The sequence below is a fragment of the Rutidosis leptorrhynchoides genome, chromosome 1 (assembly GCF_046630445.1).
Source record: "Rutidosis leptorrhynchoides isolate AG116_Rl617_1_P2 chromosome 1, CSIRO_AGI_Rlap_v1, whole genome shotgun sequence".
Lineage (NCBI taxonomy): Eukaryota > Viridiplantae > Streptophyta > Magnoliopsida > Asterales > Asteraceae > Rutidosis > Rutidosis leptorrhynchoides.
Genome location: NC_092333.1, coordinates 499691355 through 499712701, shown reverse-complemented (window position 1 = coordinate 499712701; position 21347 = coordinate 499691355). Strand labels below are relative to the sequence as shown.

The window sequence follows — 21347 nt, the reverse complement described above, 5'->3', positions numbered from 1 at the left end:
CATTTGAATTTATCAATTCTATCGTTCCGTATGGGAAAACTCTTTTGACTATGAATGGTCCAGACCATCTTGATTTCAATTTTCCAGGAAATAGCTTGAATCGTGAATTGAAAAGAAGAACTCTGTCTCCTTCTTTGAATTCTTTTGAACTTCTGATTCTTTTATCATGCCATTTCTTCGTTCTTTCTTTATAGATTAACGAATTTTCGTATGCTTCATGTCTTAATTCTTCTAATTCGTTTAGTTGACTTAATCGTAGATGTCCAGCTTCATGTAAATCAAGATTACATGTCTTCAAAGCCCAAAATGCTTTGTGTTCAATTTCTACTGGAAGATGACATGCTTTTCCATAAACAAGTCTAAAAGGTGTGGTTCCAATTGGAGTTTTGTAGGCTGTTCTAAAAGCCCAGAGTGCATCCTCCAATTTAATGGACCATTCCTTCGGATTTGATCCTACGGTTTTCTCTAGAATACGTTTTAAAGCTCGGTTTGTATTTTCAACTTGTCCACTTGTTTGTGGATGATATGCGGTGGAGATTTTATGAGTTACTCCATATCTTTTAAGAACTTTCTCAAGTTGATTATTACAGAAATGAGTACCCCGATCACTTATTAAAGCTTTCGGTGTTCCAAACCTTGCAAAAAGACGTTTTAAAAAGTTGACTACAACTCGTGCATCGTTAGTTGGGAGAGCTTGTGCTTCCGCCCATTTAGATACATAATCAATGGCTACGAGTATATATAGATTATTATGAGATTTTGGAAATGGACCCATAAAGTCAATACCCCAAATGTCAAATACTTCACATACTTGGATGACATTTTGTGGCATTTCATCGCGTTGACTTATTTTTCCGGCCCTTTGACATGCATCACAGGATTTGCAAAGAAGGTGTGAGTCTTTGTAAATTGTAGGCCAATAGAATCCAGCTTCATAAACTTTTCTTGCTATTAGTTGAGGCCCATAATGCCCTCCTGTTGGTCCTGTGTGACAATGGTTTAAAATTTTACTAGCTTCATCTCCAAATACACATCGGCGTATTATTCCATCGGGACAACTTTTAAACAGATGTGGATCTTCCCAGAAATAGTGTTTTATATCACTGAAGAATTTCTTTCGTCTTTGGTACGATAATCCTTTTTCAAGGAATCCACAAACTAAGTAGTTTGCATAGTCTGCAAACCATGGGATTTCTTTATAATCTATCTTTAATAGATATTCATCAGGAAAGTTGTCTTGTATGGCCGATTCATTCAGAACTTCTAATTCGGGATTTTCAAGACGAGAAAGATGATCAGCGGCGAGATTTTCTGCTCCTCTTTTATCTCGGATTTCAATATCAAACTCTTGTAAGAGTAAGATCCAACGGATTAATCTTGGTTTAGCATCTTGTTTTGAAAATAGGTATCTAAGAGCAGAATGGTCGGTATAGACCACCGTTTTTGCTAGAACTAGATATGATTGAAATTTGTCAAAAGCAAAGACAATAGCAAGGAGTTCTTTTTCAGTAGTTGTATAGTTCGTTTGTGCTCCTTGTAATGTCTTACTAGCATAATATATAGGTTGAAATCGTTTTTCAATCCTTTGTCCTAAAACGGCTCCCATTGCAAAATCACTTGCATCGCACATTAGTTCAAATGGTAGATTCCAATTTGGTGTTATCATGATCGGCGCATTAGTGAGTTTTTCTTTAAGAATATTAAAAGATTTGATACATTCATCTGAAAAGATGAATGGAGCATCCTTTTCTAGGAGTTTATTCATAGGAGTGGCAATTTTAGAAAAATCTTTTATGAAACGTCGGTAAAAACCGGCATGCCCTAGAAAACTCCTAACTCCTCTAACATTGGTGGGATGTGGAAGTTTAGCAATTACATCTACTTTAGCTCTATCCACTTCAATTCCTTCTTTTGAAATTTTATGTCCAAGAACGATGCCTTCTTTAACCATGAAATGGCATTTCTCCCAATTAAGTACTAGATTTGATTTTTCGCATCTAATTAGCATTCGTTCCAGATTAACTAGACATGATTTAAATGTATCACCGAAGACTGAAAAGTCATCCATGAATACTTCCATGCATTCTTCTATCATGTCGTGAAAAATCGCCATCATACACCTTTGAAAGGTTGCAGGGGCGTTACAAAGTCCAAATGGCATGCGTTTGTAAGAAAAAGTACCATAAGGGCACGTGAATGTGGTTTTCTCTTGGTCTTCGGGTGCTATTGGAATTTGAAAATATCCGGAAAATCCATCTAGAAAACAATAGTAACTATTTCCGGCTAATCTTTCCAACATTTGATCTATGAAAGGTAAGGGAAAGTGATCTTTTCTGGTGGCGTCATTTAATTTTCTATAATCAATACATACACGCCATCCTGTTACAGTCCTAGTAGGAATAAGCTCATTTTTCTCATTTGTAATGACAGTCATGCCACCCTTCTTAGGCACGCATTGAACTGGGCTTACCCATGGACTATCAGAAATTGGATATATCAAACCTGCATCTAGCAGTTTAATAATCTCTTTCTTAACTACATCTTGCATATTAGGATTTAGTCTTCGTTGGCGTTGCACATACGTTTTATGACCTTCTTCCATAAGGATTTTATGTGTGCAATACGAAGGACTTATTCCTTTAATATCATGAATCTTCCATGCAATGGCTGGTTTATGAGCTTTCAACACAGAAATGAGTTGTGATTTCTCATTTTCAGTAAGAGAAGACGATATTATTACAGGTAATTCAGATTCACCATGTAAATAAGCGTATTCCAAATGGTTTGGAAGTGGCTTTAACTCTAATTTCGGAGGTTCTTCTATCGATGATTTATATCGATATCTGTCTTCTTCTTTTAGCATTTGAATTTCTTCTGTTGTTGGTTCATATCCATTAGCTATAAGTGTAGCTAACATTTCAGCTTCATCAATTGGTTCATTTCCTTCTCCTAAAGAACATTCTCCTGTTCCTTGTAATTCTGGAAATTCTTCTAATAATTCTGCATGTGCATCTATAGTTTGAATATAATAACATGTATCATCTGCAGATTGTGGTTGTTGCATTGCTCTATCAACTGAAAAGGTAACACTCTCATCCTCTATACTTAGGGTCAGTTTCTTACCGAACACGTCTATCATTGCTTTAGCCGTGTTTAAGAATGGTCTTCCTAATATGAGAGGAACTTGAGAATCTTCTTCCATGTCCAAAACAACAAAATCTACTGGAAATACTAAAGTACCAACTTTAACTAGCATGTTCTCCATTATCCCTCTAGGATATTTTATTGATCTATCGGCTAGTTGTATGCTTATTCTGGTTGGTTTCAATTCTCCAAGGTCTAGTTTAGCGTATAGTGAATACGGCATTAGATTTATACTAGCACCTAAGTCTGCCAATGCTTCTATTGAACTAAGACTACCCAGAAAACATGGAATTGTGAAACTTCCTGGATCAGATAGTTTTTCTGGTATCTTATTCAACAGCACTGCTGAACAATTAGCATTCATAGTAACAGCCGAGAGTTCTTCCATTTTCTTTCTATTCGTGATTAGATCTTTCAAGAATTTAGCATATCTTGGCATTCCTGAAATTACATCAATGAAAGGAAGATTTACATTTATCTGTTTAAACATATCCAAAAATTTGGATTGCTCGGCTTCAAGTTTCTCTTTCTTCATTTTACTCGGATAAGGAAGTGGTGGTTGGTATGGTTTAACATAAGGTTTATCCTTAACTGTGTTATCTTCATTAACCTTTTCAACTACCGGTTCTTTTTCCTTATCTTGATCAGGTTGTGGTTCTTGTGGAGTAGGAATAGTTTTATCAGAAGTTACAGGTATTTCAGGTGATTTAAGTGTTGTACCACTTCTTGTGGTAATAGCTTTAGCTGTTTCATTCCGGGGGTTAGCATTTGTATCACTAGGTAAACTTCCCGGTTTTCTTTCACCTATTAACCTTGCTAGGTTACTTACTTCTTGTTCTAGATTTTGAATAGAAGCTTGTTGATTTCTAAATGCTTGAGCATTTTGTTCATTGGTTTGTTTTTGAGATGTGAAAAACTGCGTTTGAGTTTCAACTAGCTTCGTCATCATATCTTCTAAATTCGGCTTTTTATCATCGGTTTGTTGTGGTGGTTTGTTCTGAAAATTCGGTCTTTGCTGATTATAAGTATTATTGGATACTTGTTGATTGCTAGGACCTTGTTGGTTATTGTATGGAATATTTCGGTTATAATTCTGGTTTTGATTGTAAATCGGTCTTGGCGGTTGATAATTATTCTGATAATTATTTCCAGGCCTTTGGTTTATGTATGAAATATTCTCTCTTTGTTCCATTGTTAATTCAATACTGAGACAATCTTTTGTCAAATGTGGTCCTCCACACTGCTCACAACTAATTCGTATTGCATGAATATCTTTAGTCATCTTTTCCATTCGTCTCTCGAAAGCATCTATCTTTGCGGAAATGGAATCTAAGTCATGGCTAGAATCGGCTCTAGCTGCTTTAGATGATCTAATGATATCTTTTTCTTGGTGCCACTCATGTGAGTGGGAAGCAGTATTATCAATAATTTTGTACGCATCAGTTTCGGTCTTCTTCATAATAGAACCACCAGCTGCTATATCTATATCTTTCCTTGTAGTGATGTCGCATCCTTGGTAGAATATTTGTACTATTTGACAGGTGTCTAAACCATGTTGCGGACATCCTCTTAACAATTTTCCATATCTTGTCCACGCCTCATATAGAGTTTCATTTGGCTTCTGTGTGAACGTAACAATTTCTGCTTGAAGTCTTACGGCTTTAGATGCAGGAAAGAATTGTTTAAGAAATTTATCAATTAAAACGTCCCATGTATCGATCGCCCCTTCAGGTAACGATTCCAACCAATCTTTGGCTTCTCCCTTTAAAGTCCAGGGAAATAACATGAGATATATCTGTTCATCTTCCACTTCTCGTATTTTAAATAGTGTGCAGATTCTATTAAAGGTACGTAGATGTTCATTTGGATCTTCCTTCGGCGCACCACTAAATTGGCATTGATTAGTCACCATGTGTAGAATTTGTCCTTTGATTTCATAATCTGGCGTATTAATGTCTGGATGAGTAATTGCGTGACCTTGGCCAGTGCGTTTAGCTCTCATTCGGTCTTCCATACTTAAAGGTTCCAGATTCTCCATAATTGAATTTGTTGAATCGGTATCACTAGATGATTCTGATTTAATAGTTCGTTCCTCAACAATCTCTGTTTGAATGATTGGTGGTTCCGGAGGAAAGTTTAATGGTTCAGGATCTACGAACCGTTCCTGAATATTCTCTGGATTCTCAATTGTGAGGTTGGGTTCAAAAAATGGATTATCGGAAATTTGAACTGAAGTACTTGGTCGACTGGATGACGATTCTAAAGAAAAATCAACGGCGGTTATATTTGTTAAACGATGTCTTGATCGAGTTACAGGTGGTGAACGTACAAAAGGTGATGAACGTCTTGCTCGGTGCATTCACTGAATATCCTATTAGTTTTTAAAAAGAAAGAAAAATTATAATAAGTTATCCAATCAATAGACTTTTCTGATTTTGCCCACGTTTCGAATAGCCAAAAGATGCAGCAGAGGGGCAGGATTCGTTTGGTCTCAATATAATTGAGGACTGTTTGGCTCCAATAACCCGGTCCACGTACAAATCCAACTATTACTACGAACCAGAAAATTTTGATGTCTATCAATTTAACCACTTAAAATAAATTTTCGTAATTTTTAGAAATTTAGATAAGAAGTAGAAAAAATTCTAAGTCCTAAAACTAGAATAGCGAGAAATAAGAAAGAAAAAGAGTTCGTCGCAAAAGGTCGAAAAAGAAAAAATGGTTGAAAAATAAAAGGTGACGGAAAAATAAAAGAAACTTAAAAATACTTAAAAATACTTAACTAACCTAACCTTATTACTACAACTAACTTAAAATTATAATCGCAAATTGAAATTACTAATTGGAATGATAATTGATACATAGTAAAAGGTCTAAAAATATTAAAGCTTACAAGGAAAAACTAAATCCCAAATGGAAATAACTTAAAAAGAAACTAAAACTTAAAAAGGCGTCGCAAAATTCTAAAGCACCTAAATCTTAGTCTAAAGAAAAAGCACTTAAGGAATTCTACGGCAAAGCCTAAAAATATAGGAGTAAAAATAACTATAGCAAAAACTAATTTTAAAATTAATTATGAGCTAAAAAAAATACAAATATTATGCTACAACGATTAAAAAGGTACAAAATATAAAAATATACAAAAAGTTGTAAAAAGTACAATTTTTATAAAAATATTATTTTTATATTATTTATTTTATAAAACTATTAATTTTACAATTTTAATAAAACTAATTAAACAAAATACATAAATATAAAGTAAAAAGTAAAAATAAAACTAAAATTAATAATAATAATAATAATAATTAAGTTAAATAATAATAATAATAATTAAAACCCGTAATTAATGCAGTTTTAGGGCTTCCTGTGCGAGTGTCAGAGTAGCTCCGCGAGTCGCGGCAAATAAAGAAGAAAACCCCGCGAGTCGCGGGGTTCAGAATTTGAGCTGACAGGTTTCACTTTTACGCGTTTTTCTTTATTTTTTTTTTTTTTTTTTTATGTTTTCTGTTTTTTTAAATAAATAAAAGATTTTTAAAATAAAACTTATATTTTTATAAACTAAAATAGAAATAAAGAAACTTATAAAACTTAAATATTTAATAAAATCTTAAAAATACTTATATTTTTGTTTTTCTTTTTATATTTTTCAATAATTAAAACGTATTTTTACAAAAACGAATTTTAATAAAAGTAGACAAAAAATTTTTTTTTTTATATTAGCGTTGCGCTTCCGGCTTTTAAGAGTTGTTCCCCGGCAGCGGCGCCAAAAATACTTGATGTCGAACGAGGTGTATATAAAATAGCTTATATTTTACTAGGAAAAACTATTAAATTTTAGCAGAAAATACTATTAAATACGATACAATTTTACACAAGATATTTATTTATTTATAGAATGGATATACTTAAACCTTGCTACAACACTTATAGGCAGTGTACCTAATCGTACAGTAGTGTAGTTTTTAGTAAGTCCGGTTCGTTCCACAGGGAAATCTTTAAACAAAGCTCAACGCTATATTAGTTTATTTTTATAAAAATACAAACATATATATAAGTAATATTATTATTATAAAGGGGGGTTTTTACCGTTTAATGACCGGTTTGTCGATTTTAAGACTTTAGTCGCAGTTAAAACCTAATGTAAAATATAAAATAAATACAAGAATTAAATTAAAGCGTAAAGTAAATAACGATAATGAAATTGCGAATAATAAAAATGCGAGAAAATAAAATAACAATAAATAAAAGTGCGATAATTAGAAGTGCAATTAAATATAAAATAAAGGAAATTAAATATGAAATAAAAGAATTATGCTTATTTAAACTTCCGTAATCATGATGTTTGACGTGTTGATTTTAGTTTTATGCCCATGGGTTAATTGTCCTTTGTCCTGGATTATTTAATATGTCCGTCTGGTTTTTGTCCATAACAGTCCATCAGTCATAAATATAAAGTGCGAGTGTCCTCATCAAATTATTCTTATACCCGAAGATAAATATTCCAACTAATTGGGGATTCGAATTGTAACAAGGTTTTAATACTTTGTTTAATGAATACACCAGGTTATCGACTGCGTGTAAACCAAGGTTTTACTACTTTGTTAACAATTACACCAATTACCCTTGAATGTAATTTCACACCTGTTTTAATTATTCTAGTGGCTATTAATCCATTCCCGTGTCCGGTTAAATGAACGATTATTCGTACATATAAATACCCCGCCCATCGTGTCCGATCGAGTGTATATGGTAATTTATAGGGACGCCCAATTGTAAATCTTTATATTAACATTAACAAACTTTCATTTAGTTAAACAAATATAAAGCCCATTAATATCCCATAGTCTAATTTCCACAAGTGTCGTTCTTTTATCCAAACTCCAATTATGGTACAAAGCCCAATTACCCAATTTTAGTAATTAGCCCAACATCATGATTACTTCGTTTTAAATAAGCATAATAATAACTTAGCTACGAGACATTAATATAAAAAGGTTGAACATAACTTACAATGATTAAAAATAGCGTAGCGTTACACGGACAGAATTTCGACTTACACCCTTACAACATTCGCTAACATACCCTTATTATTAGAATTATAATTAAAATTAAAATATAAATTATAAATATAAATATATTTACGTATGAAGAGGAAGAGAAAAAGATGATATAATTTGATCAGAATTCGGTTGGTTTTATAGCCAGACTTGATTTTTGGGGCTCCGCGACTCGCGGCAAAATGCCCTTAAAACTCCGCGAGTCGCGGAGATATATTTACAGCTCACACCCTTGGAGTTTCGTGCTGCCGACGGTTTTTAATATATATATATATATAATATATATATAATTAATATAATTAATTATATATTATATTATATTTATATACATAGTTAACTTGTAATTTTTAGTCCGTTGCGTCGAGCGTTAAGAGTTGACTCTGGTCCCGGTTCCGGATTTCCGAACGTCCTCGCGTACAATTTAATATCTTGTACTTTGCGTTTTGAATCTTGTACTCTTGTGATTTCGAGACGTTTCTTATCAATAATTGGAACCTTTTTGATTGTCTTTTGTTCTTTTGAGCTTTTTGGTCGTTTGCGTCTTCAAATCGTCGAATCTGTCTTTTGTCTTCACCTTTTATTATTTAAACGAATATCACTTGTAAATAGAACAATTGCAACTAAAAGCTTGTCTTTCTTGAGGAATAATGCTATGAAATATATGTTCGTTTTTAGCATTATCAGCGAGCCATGTTCATAGCGGCTTGATGAGTAGTGGGTTTGGATGACATCACCCCTTGTTTGATGCTTTTTGGAAGACCGAGCATGTAGAGCTCAATCCTTTGAGATTCGGGGTTAACAAGATTAGGACACATCAAGGATAGTTCGGCGAAGCGTTGATTATAAGCTTTAAGATCGTTTCCGACCGTTTTCAAAGCTCTTAGTTCTTCCTCAAGCTTTCGGGTTTCTTCACGCGGAAAATATTCAACAATCATCTTTTCCTTTAGATCGGCCCAAGAGAGGGCATGAGCTTCATCGGTACCCACCGATTGAACATAGGTGTTCCACCATGTTAGAGCAATTCCGGAGAAAGTGTGAGTGGAGTATTTGACCTTGTCTTGGTCCCGACAACCGCTTATGCTAAAGACGGCTTCCGTTTGCTCAAACCATCGGGTGAGCACGACCGGTCCCCCGGTTCCATCAAAAGTGTGAGGTTTGCACCCCATGAAAGCTTTATAGGAGCATCCCTCGTTTGAGTTTCCGGCTCCATTGTTGTTGTTGTTGTTGTTGTGGTTGTTGTGGTTGTTATTATTATTGTTGTTGGATGAGTGACCGGCCATGGCCGCATCTACGGTGGTAGCTATCATCCGTTCGAGAGCTTGTTCGGGAGTTTCATTGCGGCGTACACGACGAGGAGCCATTGTTCCTTCAAGACACAAGAATATCATTGATTAGTATTCTCAATAATACTAACCGTGATATAGAATAAAGATAAAGAGAAGTTTTTCCCTCGACTCGCCTTAAATTCTTTATGTCATAATGTCGGAACGTTCATATGAGTCACCGTAATATAATCCCGGAAATTATATTACCCTGATTCGTATGTGCATTCGACATCATTTCATATAGTCAAGGTGGCGCGTCAATCAAATTAAACAACGTGAGATTTAGATGAACTAAGAGTAGATATGAGTAGAAGCGTTCGAGTATAAATGCACAAGTAGTCAAGTAATTCCTACTTCAAGTCTATATGCCGGTTGTAGTCTAGACTCACCAATGTACCCTATGACTCGGGGTTGACACTAATGAACTCTAAATCCCTACAACCAACGCTCTGATACCATCTGTAGCGACCCGACCAAATCATGTTTGACGGCGCCGTCTACTTAGGTCCCGTTACGTGGTCATAAGTCTTTAAGACAAAGTTTGACCAAAATATGTCGCCTTCATTTCAAAATAAAGATTGTTCCCAAAGTTTACAAGAATTGTTCAACCAATAGTTAAGTTACAACGTTATAATACGAATGAAATCTAGGCGACACGGTTTAAAATAAAGTCAAAAGACGCTCCATGAAATGCACATATACTCGACATCCAATGCAAGTATCAAATAATGAGCGGAAGCATGTATCATGTATCGTTCAAGGACCTGAGAAAAACATAGAAATCTGTCAACGAAAACGTTGGTGAAATCATAGGTTTAAGTAAGTAAGTACAAGTGAACCACAAGATTTGCATCAATGAAATAATAGTAATACATTCCAAAAGTTTGTTTCACGAGCACCCGATTATCAAAGCTTAACATTCCTTCCATTGTATACCCCATCACTTAGTGCTAGAACAAACACTGATTCTCGAAAATATATTTCATCCGTAGACGGTAGCGAACCGTCAAAGATGAGGGTTGTCAACCCATATGGCCATATAACATAAGTTCTCGCTTACACCCGGCAAGTGTAACTAATGATAATCGAATTGAGGATTTTTGTTCTAAACTCGTATGTAGAATGTTTGTTTTCCCGTTCTTGTGTTCACTTAGTTCAAAAGAATCGTTTATGTTTTCTCATCCCAATATAAGTTCAAAAAGAGTAAAAGTGGGACTATGATCTCACCTTGAGTGCACGAGTAGTAAAGTACTTCGACAAGTAAACGTGTGCAAAGAACAATGCTAGTCTTGACCTAAACAAATAGGTCGTATCAATAATGGTAAACACGATAGGTCAAAGATGTTCAATTAGTCCTATGGCTCGTTACGACTCGATTATTTAGCATGTGAAATCAAATTGTCAAGTTTCATGCAAGATACAAGTATATAAACAAGTTAGGAAGGTTGCAAAATCATTTGGTTAAGTTTGACAAAAAGTCAAACTTTGGTCGGTCAAAGTCAACGAAAAAGTCAACACGTTCGGGTCGTGTCCCGAACTATTTTTCTGAGGTTTTTAATCATGTATGAGCATGCTAGGACAAGTTACATGTGAATCGGAGGTGCGTAGCATAGCAAACATTATTCGAAATTTGACCAAGTTGGACAGACCCAATCGGCGCGCCGCGCGGGTATATGGCGCGCCGCGCGGGTACCTGTGCAGGGAATTCTGGCAGTTTTTAAGTTTTATGCACGAACCTAACTTCAAACAATCACCATTTATGATCCGCAAACAATCAAGACAAGTATCTTATACCGTTGGGAAGGTAATTTGACGAGGAAAACAACTAAACACATTTCATCAATCAATCTACCTATCACAACAACCAAAACCGCATCTAATGCTTAACATTAACCGCATACAAGTTCATAAATGCAATTCAATGATTCGGGCAACCAATTTACATGAATGATATGCCGTTTCGAAGGTAATCAAGCATACAATCCAACTAAACACTTACCAATAATAATCCATGGCATTCAATGCATCAAAAGTCCATTTCAAGTTCATCAAACCCTAACCCAAATTCACCAAAATCAATAATCAAGTTCATGAAGTTTTCTAAGGCAACCTACACATCAAATTGAAGCTAGTGATGCTAGTAACACAATTAAAGCATCAACTTTTAACATCTAACAACATATGATCATCCAAAATTCAAGAACAACACACCAAAATTCAAGTTCATGCTAGTTACACTAAAACAACGAGATCGAGCATATAAATCATATATTCATGTTAGACTTGAGCCATAGACACTAATTAACACTTTTATAAGTTAAAAACATCAAGAACACAAAATCTAGTGATTTTAGAAAGTTACCCAAATGAGATGAGGTTGGTACCAAAACGAAGAGGATGAAGAGAGGATCACGATTATGTAATTTATTTTGTTGTAAGCCTCCTAGATCGAATTTAGATGATGATTGAATGAATATGGTTTTGGGTGTGTGTGTTCTTGCTAGAGAGAAAGAGAGAGAGATGGAGGTGGAAATGAATGGGTGAAAGGGGTTTGACCCTTTGACCTAGTCAAGGGTTTGATCCCTTGTCAAGTTTAGTCCCTCAACTTTCGTTCGGGTGCGGGAATTACCTAAACGAGATAATTTAAAACGCGTATCAACGGAAGATGTTATAAACATATAACGGACTTTATATTAGTATAACGGAAAAGTAAATGGAAAAAGGCGGGATGTTACAGAGGTGAGATGTAGAAAATCCTTCCCCTATCCCAGAATAAAAACAAGTCATTTCTCCACTCTGAGTGCAAAGTAGAGAAACTCGTCCCCCTCTCTATTCGACGGATAAAGAGATTGCTTCCGAGTGGACCTCCAGTCAAAAAGTAGATTTTTTTTAAAGGTAAATAAAAATTAAAATAAAATAGAGACGCCATGAAAATGATAGAATCAAATTTCTATGGGTTTTGAAAACCTTCCTGTGATTCAATTTAGGTTCTAAACGGTAGTCAAGACGCCAATAAATTGACGCTTGCTGTTGATACCAAAATTGAGCCAAAAAGACCTTGTAAACAGAAACACGAAAGGCATGCTAGGTGGAAATTATTGCACAAGCAAAGAGCCAACCACCTGTACAAACCAAAACACCACTCATGCACCTTTACGGTAGACATCCCTGAAGCCACACGGCTAAATGAAAAACCAGCTAAGCTCAAGAGCAAAGAAGGTCGTTCTCCGCCATAATGGCCCCAAGATGCAACGAACGATGCGCGACACACACACGCACACCCCCACCCCCACCCCCACCCCCATATATATACATATAGCTATATACATACCCATGTACATACAAGATATACCTACGTACATACATGAGGCATACTAACGTACATCCATACATAAATCTATACAAACATATAACCATACATACATACCCTACATACCTACATAAGCACACATGCATACGTGCATACAAACTGCATATATACCTACGTGCATACATACATATCTACAAGAACCTACATACATGCAAAAATATACATACATGCAGAAAAATACATACAGTAAAACCTCTATAATTTAATACTCAATAAATTAATAATCTCGATAAAATTAATAATTTGTCCTGTCCCAACTTGGGACTAGTACAAATTTGGACCTCAATCGATAAAATAATAAGATAATAATTTTTTAGAAATCTTAATGTAAATATATTGGTCTCAGCGAAACTATAAATTAATAATTACTAATTTTTTTGAAATCCCAATATACATTGAACTTGAAAAGTTCATTAATGTGTGAATGTACATACAAGAGAATTTTGAAGGTCTTTGTTTATGTTTTATTCAAATAGCTAAAGTGAACGGACATGATAATTTCGAATGCCGATGCATTAATTTGAGACTTGCTCACAAATATAAGCTAATTTTTTAAATTGACAATTTATTAATTTATCAATATAATAATATCTCGCTAAATTAATAAAATATTCTCGTCCCAACATTATTAATTTATAGAGGTTTCACTGTACATTCCTGCATCCGTAAATGTGGGTACATACCAAGTCGTACCTATACCTATTATATATATATATATATATATATATATATATATATATATATATATATATATATATATATATATATATATATATATATATATATATATATATATATATATATATATATATATATATATATATATATATATGTATATATGTACACCTAATAAGGTAACACCTAGTGAACTTATTGTTGATTCTTTTCCCGTACTCGAATCTATAAAAAGAATCAACAACAAATAGAGTAAGCTAACACATAGTGAAAATAATAATCATATATATATATATATATATATATATATATATATACACACACACACACACACAAATCATACATATACCACTTAAAACACCAAGTACACTATCAAATAGTCATGTAATGCCACCACGAACATGGATGATGTTAAAAGCAAACAACACCACGTTAATTGAAAGTTAGTTCAATCACGACACCTATGGTTAACCATAATTACCGAATACCCGTCGACAAATGGCTCTTAGTAAACCGACACACGGTCACTTCACCTTGTGGACAAATATTCGCCGGTTTGTCCCTACATTACACATGCAATTTATGCATACATACAATTATTTCATTCACCTTGTATCCTCTAGCGATACAATCCACTAATCATGCAAGCCTTCAATGTAATTCACCTATTACATTAATTCAATAATAATCTAAATCTACCAATTTAGCTAGCAAACCAACACTCACATACAATAACCCTTACAAGTGCATATTTGACCAATTTGCAATTGACACCCATATAAGCAACCTAAGGTTTAACTCATAAACCCTCAAATTTTTAAGATTTTGGCTAAACATGACACTTATAAGTGCCTTTCATCAACATCAATTCATTACACAAGAAACTCACCAAGTCTAGGTTATTAAACATCTCCTAGATCTAACACATCACATTTTAAAAACATTCAAGTTCCAGTAAGCACCAATATAGCAAATTACTAGTTTAAGAGAAATTAGTAACCATTTCACTTAATCATTTAGCCAAAATTCAATTTCTAGCCAAAACCTCTTTCAAGAGGTTGCATACACCCAAACTAGACAATATAAACCCCAATTCTTAAGATAAAGGAGTTTATTGACTCCATCAAACCCAAAATCCTAACACAAAATTCATGAATCAAACAAGAAATTCGAATTAGGGTTTACCTAAAGTATCAAAGTAAATCCTGGTAGATGGAGTCACAAGGATGAACACCAAAATGGGTTAAAACTGACACCTTCTTTTTCAATCCAAGCTTTCTCTCACTACAAAATCTCTCTCTAGGTTAAATAAGCTCTCAAAATATGTTCTAGACCTAAAATGCATGTTCCAGATCTGATCTGATATGGGGCTAAACCCCCGTCTTTTGTGTTTTTTAAACCTTAAGTCCCTAAATTAACAAAAGCCCAAACTTCAGACTTGTTGTGCGGCGCGCAACTAGGTGTGCGCAGTGCGCAGCAGTGCTGCCAGAAGTGGGATGTCACAACTCTCCCCCAGTTGAACCGGATTGCAGTCTCGTGATCCAAGCTTTGTAGCAAGAAGGAAGATATTTCATCATAAAGTCCTCCGATTCCCAAGTAATCTCCGAACCCTTTTGGCATCGTTATTGCACCTTATAGTTTCTTATTTGCTTATTCCTTATCTCCTTCACTTTTTCATCCAAGATTGCCATCGGTTCTTCTACATACTCCAACTTATTATTAAGAGTAATTTCCTCCAATGTCACCCACATCGAATCATCCGCAAGACACTTGCAAAGATGGAAAACATGAAATGTGTTATGGATCCCCACAAGCTCCTCAGGTAACACCAACTGATACGCCACCTCACCAACTCGAGCTAGATTTTTAGATGGCCCGATGAACTGAGGACCAAGCTTTCCTCTTTTCCGGAACCATATTACACCCTTCCAGGGTGAGACTTTAAGCATCACCATATCACCTTCTTAAAACTCAATTGGTCTTCTTTGCTTATCCACATACGACTTTTTCCAATCTTTCCCAACACGACCATTAGTACCCAAAGATAATCATACCATTTAATTTAACAATTTTTTTCATACATAACACTTCACTTTTTTGTTTGGACATCAGTTTGGGATCACCCAGGGGACTTAACCACACACATGTTCATTTCCCGTAATTGCATAACCTGCCCCCAACTAATGCCCTGGAGAAAACCCAGACCAATCCACGGGCATGCCCGGACCAATCCGTAGTTGCATAACCCGCCCCCAACTACTGCTCTAGGTGGATACTTCAGGTCAGGGATAACACTTAACTTAGACACATATCTTCGAAACACAACTACATCATGAACCAACAAATAAGTAGAATAAAAAAGACAAGTTTGTGGGCAAATACATTCAAGTTGAATACAAATTAAAACCGAATTTAAAGGAGAACTTCACTTACTAAGCTTGCAATCCCTTCTAATCCTTGGCTACCTCTTTACCTTCTCTTCTACCTTTTGGGTCAAATAGCTTAAAATCCCATGCACTTGCAATCCTCAATATGATATTTAATTGGTTTGGTTTCTCAATCAGTTTTATTAAGTGAAAGAAAATTTTATATTCACTAAAAACACATCACTTATAGAATTGTGTATTATTGTTTTTTTATTTTTAATCTATTACTTTATCTATTACTCCTTCCGTACCAGATTAAATATCCATCAACAAAAATTTTTCAATTCTTGATAGTTAAGTGAAATGTATACTTTACCATTCATCTAATAAGCCATTGTAACTAATTAACTTTTAAAATAAAGTAAGAGAGAGATGAAATAGTAGTAAAAGTTTTGTTGACTTATATATATCAAAAGAGTAAAACTTTAGCGATTTTTTAGTAGTATTTTGAGTAAGTAACATTTATTTTTGGACATATATAAATAGTAATGTCCGAGGGTAGGGATAATCATCCAGGTCTTATTGTGAAAGAAAAAATCTGCCCCACGGAGCAGGCGGGTTGCTTCCTCCGATGGGCTGGTTAAGATATTCACAACTTTTTAATAGATATAATCCTTACTTTTTTATGGGATTGAGGAGTATTATAATATAATTTGTCTTTTTAATTTTTGACTCCTTCAATAAATATTTTTAGGTTTTATACTTTGATATGTAGCATCTATTTCATTAGTTATCGATTTCTTTGAGATTTAAATGAATTTGCAACTTCATGTGAGCAGATTTACTAGGCCAACAACAAGGGAAATGATAGAGATAAACCAAAATGCTATAATAATAAGTTTTGTAACGACTCTGGAATTTCCAATGTTAATTTTTTAATTATTATTATTATTAATACGTGTGATTAAACGAATGTATGTTATTACATTTACACGTTGCCATGATTGCCCGTACTTGACTTTTAAGTGCCCGAAACGTCTTTGTGACACACGAAACTTCACGAATAATATTTTTAGATATTATTTGCATTCATGATTAAGTTTTATTAATCATTTTGATTAACTAAGGTTATTAGTTGATTACTTGGGCCTTTACTAGTATTAGTGGACTTTTACTTAAATTATCACTTATTTGGACTTGGGCTCACTTTGTTGGACTTGATTAGCCCACCCTACATTTTAAATGGACTTAGTTGGCCCACTAACTCATGTAAGTATCACATTATATCATAACTAGTTAGTTTTGTGCAATTAGAATCTAGTTACACCATGCCTTTCAAAAAAAAAGAATCTAGTTACACCATGTTTCCATGCAAATGCCATCCATTAACCAACTTTAATACCTTTACCATGCAAGAACCTCTTGGATCAAACCCTTCCTCCCTCTTTTTGCTGCTGAATGCCGTGGCCCTTATGGCCATGTAGGGTGTTCAAAATTCTTTTTTTTTTTATTACAATTACTTGCATTTACTCTTTCATAAAACACCCACAACTTGCTACACTTTTCTCTCAAGCCTTTTCTCTATTTTTCTCTCAAATACTTGTAAGTAATATGAACTTTTCTCTCCTCTTTTTCCTTGCTAAAAACCGATTTCATAAGCATTCATCATCATCAATCTTTGTTTGTTGTTTGATTCTTGTTACAAGTTGTTGTTACTTACTTACTAACTTTCAAGAATCTAACTTTCTAGTTTTAATTCTTTTTTTATCTTGAACCTTCAAGAACATACAAGACATAAACTCTCTAATTTATGATCTTCACTTAATACTTGTTCTAAGTTTATAAAGTTCATGGTTGAAAGACATACTTGAAGTTCATGAAGTAAACTTTAAAGCTTACTTTCTAAAGATCAAACTTTGGTTTGAATCTTTAAAGTATAAACAACCATGAATAATTTACTTGTTTACTTAGTTTACTTCTTCTTGCACTTTACTTTCATGTAATTAGTTTAAATGGTCAAGTACTACAAGTTAGTCTTGATCTCATTAATCTTGAACTTAAAGTTAACTTAAAATTTCAAGAACATGTAAATGAGTTTTCTTTAAAAATAACTTTGTATACTTATGCTTGATCTAGACTTTGAGTCTTGGATCTTCAAGATCTAACTAAGAACTATGTTCTACATCTTAAGATCTTGATTAGTTGGTTTACTTTCAAGTTTGTAACTTATTATTAGTCTTAAAGTTCATGTATGTGTTAGATCTAAGACTTTGATGTAACTTTGGTTCATCAAACTTCATACAACTCTTAAGTGAGTTGTGCTTCATGTCTTAGACTTGCACTAGTGTTATGATGGTCAAGACTTGGTTAAGATGGTGTAAACACACCCATGAGTTGTACACTTGAAGCTATATGCATCAAGGATGAGAACCATGATGAACATCAAGCACCAAGACCACCGGAACCCACTTAAACTTACTGTTTCTGTCCAAAACCTACTGACCTGCTGTTTCTGTAACAGACCAGCAGACCTGAGCTGTTCTAACCTTGATTTTTTAGATAGAACTTTTCGAGTAGATAACTTTTCATATAGGACTCGTCTTAATCCGAGTTACGGTTTAGGATTTATGGCCCTCCGAGCGTCACTATCTCTTTTAACGTTGTGCAAAAATTTCAGACCTACTCGTACTTAAACCGTCACCACGATTAAACGAAGACGAGTTTGCTTTTGTAAATTTTACCACACTTAAGGGACTCATATACGGAGCCATGGCCACTGGTCTCACCTTAATTCAGTAAGGGTAGAGGCCGTGGTGACTGATCGAAGTCAGCCTTTGTTTTAAACTACTTTCATAAACGAAACCTATTTTACGTCTTTTGGTTGATGATGAATGATGATGACCTTTATGACCTTAAATACATACTTTTAAACCTATTAAGACGATTTACTGACTTAGTACTATTTGACTTAGGTTGAGGACCTTCGGACCGATTACTTGCACACCTTTTCCGAACCGACTTTACGACTACATTATCATTGTGAGTTATAGCATTCCATTTTTACTTTAACTTATTTTGGGAACTGAGAATACATGCGGATTTTATGTTTTACATACTAGGCACGAGTACTTAAACTTATATATGTGTGGGTTATACTTCGTAATACATACGCACTTGCCAAGTGTACTTTCAGGGGGTATTTTAAACGTTAAGTTAGTTACCAAGTGCCCATGGTTAAGCATATACTTTTACATACTTTGAAATGCTCGTTGTAGCACTGAAATCTCGTGGCCTACTTACATTACTGTTATACTTAAACTATAGCTCACCAACCTTTGTGTTGACATTTTTAAGCATGTTTTTCTCAGGTCGTGCTGTAGAACCCGCTGCTTAGAGTTGTTATCGCATGACTACTTATCTTGCATTCAAACTTATTTACTTTTGAAACTATGTTATGTAATGACCATTAGGGTCACGTACACTTATTATTTACTTCTACTTAGTGAAGCATGCCTTTGGATTGTAAAACATTTGATGTTGGTTATGACGTCACTTTTTTTTATGAATGCAACTCTTTTGAAATCGCATATAGTACTTAACCTTGTAATGATCCTGTTGTTGATGGTTCGTACATGATGATTTAGTACGGGGCGTCACATTTGGTATCAGGGCATTGGTTGTAGGGAATTAGGTTGCATTAGTGAGTCTAAGACCGACCCGAGTAGGATTCACTAATAGGACTAATCTACAACTTGCTAGTTTACTTGTTTCCGCTGAACTTACTGCATGCTGCTGCTTACTTTTACTGCTATATGCCGTATGCTACTACATGATTTCACTACTGCATGATATTACTTACTTTCGATTGCATGCTACTTTTGTACGATTCGTTATTATTGCCATGCTACTTATTGTTATACATAATTTAAAATGTTGGCCTAATACGTGCTTGTTTATGACTTACTGACATGGAAAATTTATTTTTCCTTGTTCAGATGTCGGATGTACCACCTGCTAGCATTTTGGGCAGTTCGGACTCAGACTCCACCACACCACCTGCTACTGTTGCTGATACACCGGTTCCGTTACCCACTAGTGATCCCAGCGCTTCGTCTTCCGGAGCGAGTAGTAGTGCGCCAGCACCTATGGCTACTTCTGACCCTGCGGAGATTCCAGCTCCGTCTGTTCCCGGACCCTCGAGGTCACAGCCCCGCATTGGTGGGATTGAGATCCCCGCGGAGTTCGGGGAAGGGCCGTTTCATAACCACATGAGCACACCTTGCCGACGCACTCCCGACGGACGTTTAGTCGTGATTTCGCCAGGCAGACACCGACAGATGTTGGCCGCCTTCGGACGCTTCGGACTACCAGCTCAGCCACCAGTGCCACCACCACATGATTCAGATGACTCATCATCCGCCGATTCTTCATCATCAGACGAATCCAGCGATGATGAGGATCCTGCTGATAGACCTATTCAGGCACCCTCCACCCCATCGAAGAAGCGGTACCGTTTCGATGGCACCGTCATTCCAGGGGTGAATGGAGGTCGTGCTTTTGCTGACGCATTTGGCCATCGTCGTAGGGTTACCGCCCGTAAACGGGTTGTGCCATACCCTGCCGACCCTCAGATACGTAAGGTTCCCCGTTACGTATTGACCATTCCTGGAACCGTACCACCTAGATTTAGATACGGACCACTTACATCTAGGGACGTACCGTCTACATCCGGAGCCGGACCATCTACATCAGCACCACCGGCACCACCCGCCCCACCTGCACCACCTGCCCCACCAACTCCCTCTAACGAGGAACTGATAAGGGAGGTTGAGATCCTCCGAGCTCAAGTCACTGAGCTCGAGGAGCAGTTGGCTCGAGGAGCAGTTCACCCGCCTTCACCGTAGGACTTTGTATTTAGATTTCATGATGTAATCTAGTTGTAGTTTCATGTATTCCATATGTATTATACGAACTTATGCGATGTATGAAACTTATTATTATTAATGGAAATTTGCGTTGTTTACTTTTTTGCACAAGTGTCCTATTTACATTACTATGTGGTGATTTGTGGTACTTATATCTAGTTGCGTTACTTAATCAACATGTGTTGTGCTATTTTCATGTTGGTTGCTATATACTATATTATTACTATACTTAATGCTGGATTTTGACTTGGGTCAAAATTTTTGTTTAGAATATCATGGCTAACGGAAGATCCACACCTACCGCCACCCAGATTGAGGACATGATCAACGAACGGGTCGCTGCAGCCCTAGCAGAAAGAAATCTCCAAGCTCCACCGCCACCACCACCGGTTATTCCACCCATTCGAAATGGGTGCACATACAAGGAATTCCAGAGCTGCAAACCGCATAACTTCAGCGGCACCGAGGGACCGGTTGGTCTCACC

At 35.5% G+C, this 21347-nt stretch overlaps 1 protein-coding gene across 6 annotated transcripts in view; it reads left to right on the top strand.

The window, feature by feature from the left end:
* Nucleotides 1–20960, top strand: part of LOC139886629 (uncharacterized) — a 38501-nt gene extending 17541 nt beyond the window's left edge. For all 6 annotated transcript variants that reach the window (XM_071870559.1, XM_071870557.1, XM_071870555.1 and 3 more), the window contains one exon: nt 19933–20960. In XM_071870559.1, the coding sequence (XP_071726660.1) occupies nt 19933–20841 (909 nt within the window). In that variant the 3' untranslated portion in view covers nt 20842–20960. The remainder of the gene's footprint in view (nt 1–19932) is intronic.
* The last annotated feature ends 387 nt before the right edge of the window (nt 20961–21347 follow it).